Source organism: Cajanus cajan, chromosome 8 (assembly GCF_000230855.2).
Source record: "Cajanus cajan strain Asha chromosome 8, NIPB_CcT2T_4, whole genome shotgun sequence".
NCBI lineage: Eukaryota > Viridiplantae > Streptophyta > Magnoliopsida > Fabales > Fabaceae > Cajanus > Cajanus cajan.
The window spans coordinates 11,212,555-11,218,793 of record NC_138524.1 but is presented as its reverse complement, the minus strand read 5'-3'; the positions used below and the strand labels follow the sequence as shown (position 1 = coordinate 11,218,793).

At 31.4% G+C, this 6,239-nt stretch overlaps 1 protein-coding gene across 1 annotated transcript; it reads left to right on the top strand.

Annotated features, from left to right (window-relative positions):
- Window positions 1-1,963: 1,963 nt before the first annotated feature.
- On the top strand, window positions 1,964-6,239 carry LOC109814247 (putative beta-1,3-galactosyltransferase 2). Its single transcript, XM_020378620.3, has 11 exons — window positions 1,964-2,443; window positions 3,147-3,246; window positions 3,346-3,416; window positions 3,526-3,737; window positions 3,858-3,921; window positions 4,173-4,245; window positions 4,411-4,531; window positions 4,771-4,858; window positions 4,957-5,082; window positions 5,404-5,513; window positions 5,665-6,239. The coding sequence occupies exons 1-11, from the start codon at window positions 2,334-2,336 to the stop codon at window positions 5,811-5,813; spliced, it is 1,224 nt and encodes a 407-aa protein (XP_020234209.1). The 5' UTR covers window positions 1,964-2,333; the 3' UTR covers window positions 5,814-6,239.

Here is a 6,239-nt window from a genome sequence, read left to right as displayed (position 1 = left end):
CTTACATAATGAATATAATATATGTTGGTATATTGTTAAAAAGTGTGACTATAGACTACAGTGACACATAAAATATGTTGTTAAATGTCATTTAAAATCAATACTAAAATTGTATGTAATTATATGTCAAATAAATATATACTTACATATATTATATTTATATTAATATTTTTTGTATGTCACTATATATAACATTTCTTATAGTATGAGATGAACACTTTATAGCTAATTAACATATAATAATAAGAAATAATTTTATTTAAGTGAAGTAAAGTTACTATAAGCGATAATGTTATTCTTCTAAATATTTAATATAATTATATTCTCAATATTTAAATTTGAGACAATTAATTAACTTAAAAAAACTCATACATTTATTGATTGTACAAATTTTTCTAATATAATCTTGAAACATTAAATCCTAAGATTGATCTGTTGATATTTCAAATGAAATGTTATTTATACAATAATTCATATAACAAAATTTATACCACTCATGGTATAATTTTTTTTATATATAATTAACCCAACTCTTTCATCATTAATTATTTGAAATTTTATTTCATATAATGAGGATTTATTTTGAAGAATAATATAAGAGTTTACTAGCTATATAATTAAAATGTAAATTTTACACTAATATCCATTCACAATTCATTGTGAATGATACTTCCTTTCTTATTTATTAAGAAAATTAGTTATTTGTATTAAATTTTACTAATATTTTAATATTTTTTCTAAATTATTCTTGTTATATGTCAAAAAAAGATAATGCAAATATAACTAAAAAGTCATGTATTGAAAGAAAATATTTTAAAAAGAATATTATTAAATAAATTAAAAATAATTGAAATTTACTTATATTTTTAAAAAAATTATAATAAACAACAGAAGAAATAAACTTGTTTATTTTTACAATAACCTTATATAGATCGTGATTTATAATGAATTGACTGTATAAAATTATATGAATCGAGAATATATAATTATTAAACTCAAAAAATAATGAAATTGAAAATTTGTAGCTAGTCCTAAAGGAACCTTTCTATCCGTGTCACTGTCCATCTTTTCTTCATTCTTTATTCTTTGAGCAGATCACCATATCTGCTTTATACCCTAAAATTCTTGAAACAACATTATTGAATATATCATTGTCAAGGATAAATGGATAATAAAGCTGTGTTGGGCTATTTACCTCAAAAGAAAAAAGGGAACAAATAACCAAAGAAATAAAAGCCTTTCAGGTGTTTGCTCTTGATTGTATGAAAACATGCCCTCATTTGTGTCTATGTCAACTTAATTTGTGAAACGTAATTGAACATTTTTCAAACTGAATTGGTTAGAATTTTTTTTAAAAAAATAAAATTATAAAATTAAGTAATTAATTAACTAATATGTATAAGAAAAATACTGAGAGCATGACAAAAAATGAACAATGTTCACCCATTAATTGACAACACAATTTTTCTGCTTATATAATTAATAACAATAATAAGAACAGTTATTAGATATTAAGTGAAACATAATCATAAAGTCACATTCCATTTAATTTTCTAGAATTCTTTTGTTAAGCCATTTATAATAATAATAATAATTATTATTATTTACATTACAAATGTCTCCCGCTAAACAAACTCATATTAACTTATGAGTTAATCATATTAACTTATGAGTTAATCATCAGTATAAAGTTTTTTACACTAGTAACCAATTATATTCAAATTATTTTATTTTATTAAATAAACAAATAACATGACATTATTAAAAAATATGATTGATTATCGGTGTAAAATTTTTTTACACTAACAGCGTACATGTGATTAACTTCACTTATTTGAAACATAAAAACACTTGAAGAGAAAGGAATGGGTAATTTTGGAATAGTTTACTAGGTTTGTAGTTGTATGGGACGCACATGTTACACGGAGAGTAGGGAAAGAAAATGGTTGATTTGGTGAGAAGCTGTGGTTATGAAGAGTTTCTTTTGTAGAGAGAGAGAGAGAGAAGGACATTAAAGAAGGTGTACTGTTACTACCATCGAGTTTCCATTAAAGAAAAGAAGCCTCCGACAAGGATAGTTTGGGTATTACGGTAAATATAAAACCGGTCGGTTAGAAGGTCCCTTCACACCCTTCAACCTCCAAAGGAAAAGAAAAGAAATCACACCAACTTCTGAATTAAACACAGAACCTCTCTCTTCTCATTCTCTCTTTCTCTTTCTCTTTCACTTTCCTCCCCATATATTCTTCTTCTGAACAACAACCTCCCCACTTTCCAAAACCCAGTTTTGCATCTGGGTTTTGCTTCTTCTACTGTCAAATTCTGAAAAAATTATGACTTGGAAAAGTAGAGGAGAATTCCCTTCCAGAACCGTTATTTCTCAGAAATGGGCACTTTTTCTCTGCTTAGGAAGCTTCTGTACTGGAATGCTCTTCACCACCAGGTTCATCGCTTTTTCCCAATTCCTATTCACTCGTTTCATGTTTTTTTATTTATTCATAAGATGATAACTTCTTATCGGTTTTCAGATTTTGATTCCTCCTGTTTCTGAGTTTTGTGTTTTGAGTCTTCAAATCAGTGTTCTCAGATCTTCGCAACACCTCGTGTTTCCATGATTAATTATTGGTTTTTCACTTTTCACGCGTTGAATTCACTGACTTGCTTATTGTATGGTGCTTTTGCCATATAAGAAGTGGATTTAGATCTGGATTCAATTGCCATCAATGATTTTCTAAAATCTCAATCGTCCCAGTTTTCGGTTTAAGATTTTATCCTTATACTCTTTTCTCTATGATTGACTCTTGTTGACTAGTCAACTATGGCGATGAATCTATCTGAAAATTTAACCGCTATTTTTATAGTGGAAACTGGAAAGAAAAATAAATTACTGTTTACTTTACTTTGCACTATCAGTTTTTTACTATGGTAGTTGTGGTGTTATAGCTGTTGGAATCTTAGAAATGATTCTTCAATTTTTGGATCTGCCTTGTTATTAATTCGGGCAACTTGTTTGTCGGTGCGTTAGATTTTAATAAATGCATGCTTCATTGTGTATCATATTAACCGTTGAATGTATTGCCATGGAGACGGGTAAGGTGGTTATTGTGGTACTTTTTCTCTGATGAAAATATTAATGTATATAACAGGATATGGACTATTCCTGAACACAACAAAGGACTAGCAAGACCAACTGCTGCGGAAGCTGAAAAATTGAATGTACTTTCAGAAGGTTGCAATTCCAGAATTGTAAGCACCGACAATCACGTGGTGGCTGAGGCTTTTCTGATTTTATCATCTAATATTCCTTTTTTTTTTTTTAATTATGCGTGTTGGTGCACCCTTTAGTTGCAAGAGATGGAAATGAAGCGGGATAAAGACATTTATAGTGAAGTTTTCAAGAGTCATAATTCCATACAGTGAGTAATATATGCTATTTAGTGCCATGATGATGATACTATTGCCTGTCTTGTTATTATTATTTTTTTTATTTTGCATGCCGAACTTATGGGAGAGTGGTGAATGTAGAACATTGGACAAGACTATTTCGAACCTAGAGATGGAATTGGCTGCTGCAAGGGCAACTCAAGAGTCTCTACGAAGTGGTGGTCCTGTTTCGGATGACATGAGGATGAGTGAATCATCTGGTAAGAGAAAGTACCTTATGGTCATTGGTATTAATACTGCATTTAGCAGCAGGAAAAGAAGGGATTCGGTTAGGGCCACTTGGATGCCACAAGGTTTGTAATTCAATTTCAACCCCATTTCTTAATATTTTCTACTACTGTTTTTATGTTATTTTATGTATTTTACTGGTTACTTTTTATGATGGTTGGTTCTTTTGATAACATGGAAAATAGGTGAGAAAAGAAAGAAGCTAGAGGAAGAGAAGGGCATTATAGTACGTTTTGTAATAGGACACAGGTAGCTATGTCATCTCTTTTGAAATGATTTTGTTTCATAACTGGCAACATTATCATGCTTTTGTCTCAATCCAAGTTCAACTTGCTTTAGTAAAAGATTGCACTTATTAGATCTGCATGTATTCAAGCTATATTTTAGTCTTCCAAATATTAGTTACTGCACACATATGACATTCATCGGTTCATCAATTATAACTAATGAATATGTTAGACGGATTATAAATTTGATCTGGTATTTTCTCCTTTATCTAGTGCTACATCAGGGGGTATTCTAGACAGAGCTATTGAAGCCGAGGACAGAAAGCATGGAGATTTCTTGAGGCTGGTAATTTGATATGATCCTATTTGTTTTTATTGTTGTTTCCCTCCCACATGTTCCCTTTTCACATTTTTTATACTGTTTATTTAATCACTTGATAGTGTAATAGCTTTTAAAAGGAAAGGGGAAAATGTCACAGGTTTTTTACTTCTTTATACTTTGTTGATGCAGAATCATGTGGAAGGGTACCTTGAATTGTCAGCAAAGACAAAAACCTACTTTGCCACTGCTGTGAACTTATGGGATGCTGATTTCTATGTCAAAGTTGATGATGATGTTCATGTAAATATAGGTATTAGAAGTTCTAAAAATTCTGATGATCTCTAACTGTATATACATATTTTAACTGTGCGTAGTAATGGAAGAAAAGGAGACTATACACACATAGTGAAGAGTATCACTTATTTTCCCAAAAGCATAATAATAGAAGAAATGGAGTTGATATTTTCCCTTTATGTTTCCATAGTAAGTATTTATGATATTGTTTTGATGTGTATTTTTTGTCTACGTACCCTATTCTTTCTGTTTCAGCAACACTGGGAGAAACTCTAGTAAGACACCGATCAAAACCACGGATATACATTGGATGCATGAAATCTGGCCCTGTCCTATCTCAAAAGTAAGAAATGTTTCTCATCTATCTTTGTTTACATTGAATTGAATTGTTAAAAAGCTTTTTTGAGTTTTAGCTTCTTACCTGCCTACCTTGTTGCACAGAGGGGTAAGGTACCATGAACCTGAGTACTGGAAATTTGGAGAGGCTGGAAACAAGTACTTCCGTCATGCCACAGGACAATTGTATGCCATTTCAAACGATTTGGCTACATACATATCAATTAACCAGTAAGTCCTACTTCATCTCACTTATCAGAAGAAAAATTAAAAGGATAAATTATAAATTGGAAAAATTACTCCGACACCATACTCTTTTAACGTTTAATGATGTTACACCCAATGTCCTTCTCTTTTATGACATTACATCAACCTCCCGCAATTTATATGGCATCATAAGAAATCAGGGGAATTCTATGACAATAAGAAGTGTCCATGGTGTCATGTTATTATATAAATTGAGATTTGCCTTTAATAGTTACTAGATCAAATCAATGGACTAAATGGCTCTTAAATTGTGCTCTGACCCTGTTTGTTTATGTTTTGTCTCAGGAATGTTCTTCACAAGTATGCCAACGAGGACGTGTCACTAGGATCTTGGTTTATTGGACTTGATGTGGAGCACATAGATGATCGAAGACTTTGTTGTGGCACTCCTCCAGGTGACTATTTTTCCTGAATATATAAATCATATTGACTCATTTAAATGACCTATATAATATGATCATACCATTGTCTGTTTGTTTGTTTGTTTTTTACTAATTAATATTAATAGTTAACATTAGCAAATTATTGAGTTGGTTACTCTTGCAGATTGTGAGTGGAAGGCCCAGGCAGGGAACATTTGTGTTGCATCATTTGATTGGAGCTGCAGTGGAATTTGCAGGTCTGCCGAGAGGATCAAAGAGGTACATAGGAGGTGTGGAGAGGGTGAGAATGCTTTGTGGAGTGCCTCTTTCTAGGAGGCAACATTGGAGTTCTTCCTAACTCAGGAAGATTAATACTAAGGCAAATATGAGTCAAGCCTGCAAGATTTTCTTTTCTTCTCTTCTCTTTTTCTATAGTTTTGTGCAGTATAGAGAAATGTCATTTTCCATGAGAAATCAGGAGTGAGAGAGTGTGAGAGAGAATATGGTTGTTGCCCCATGGACCTTCTGCATTTTAAGAGGAGATTGACCATGGTAGCAGCTAGTAAGAGGAGACTGTCCACATCCATTCTTTGATGCTTGAAGGGCCACTGAGTTTGTTCATAGTTTCATGGCTATCAAGCTCCTAATAAATAGAGATATAATTGGGTGGCTGTTGCTGCCTTTGCTTCTGCCTGAAGTTCATTTTTTCTGTTTTGGTTGAAAATTAAATGATTCAATGATATATACTTGTTCTACATA

Coding starts and splice junctions, on each gene's coding strand:
- LOC109814247 (XM_020378620.3), top strand. CDS start 2,334: ATGACTTGGAAAAGTAGAGGAGAATTCCCTTCCAGAACCGTTATTTCT. Junction 3,417..3,525: donor AAGAGTCATAATTCCATACA/GTGAGTAATATA, acceptor TGGTGAATGTAG/AACATTGGACAAGACTATTT. Junction 4,859..4,956: donor GGCCCTGTCCTATCTCAAAA/GTAAGAAATGTT, acceptor CTTGTTGCACAG/AGGGGTAAGGTACCATGAAC.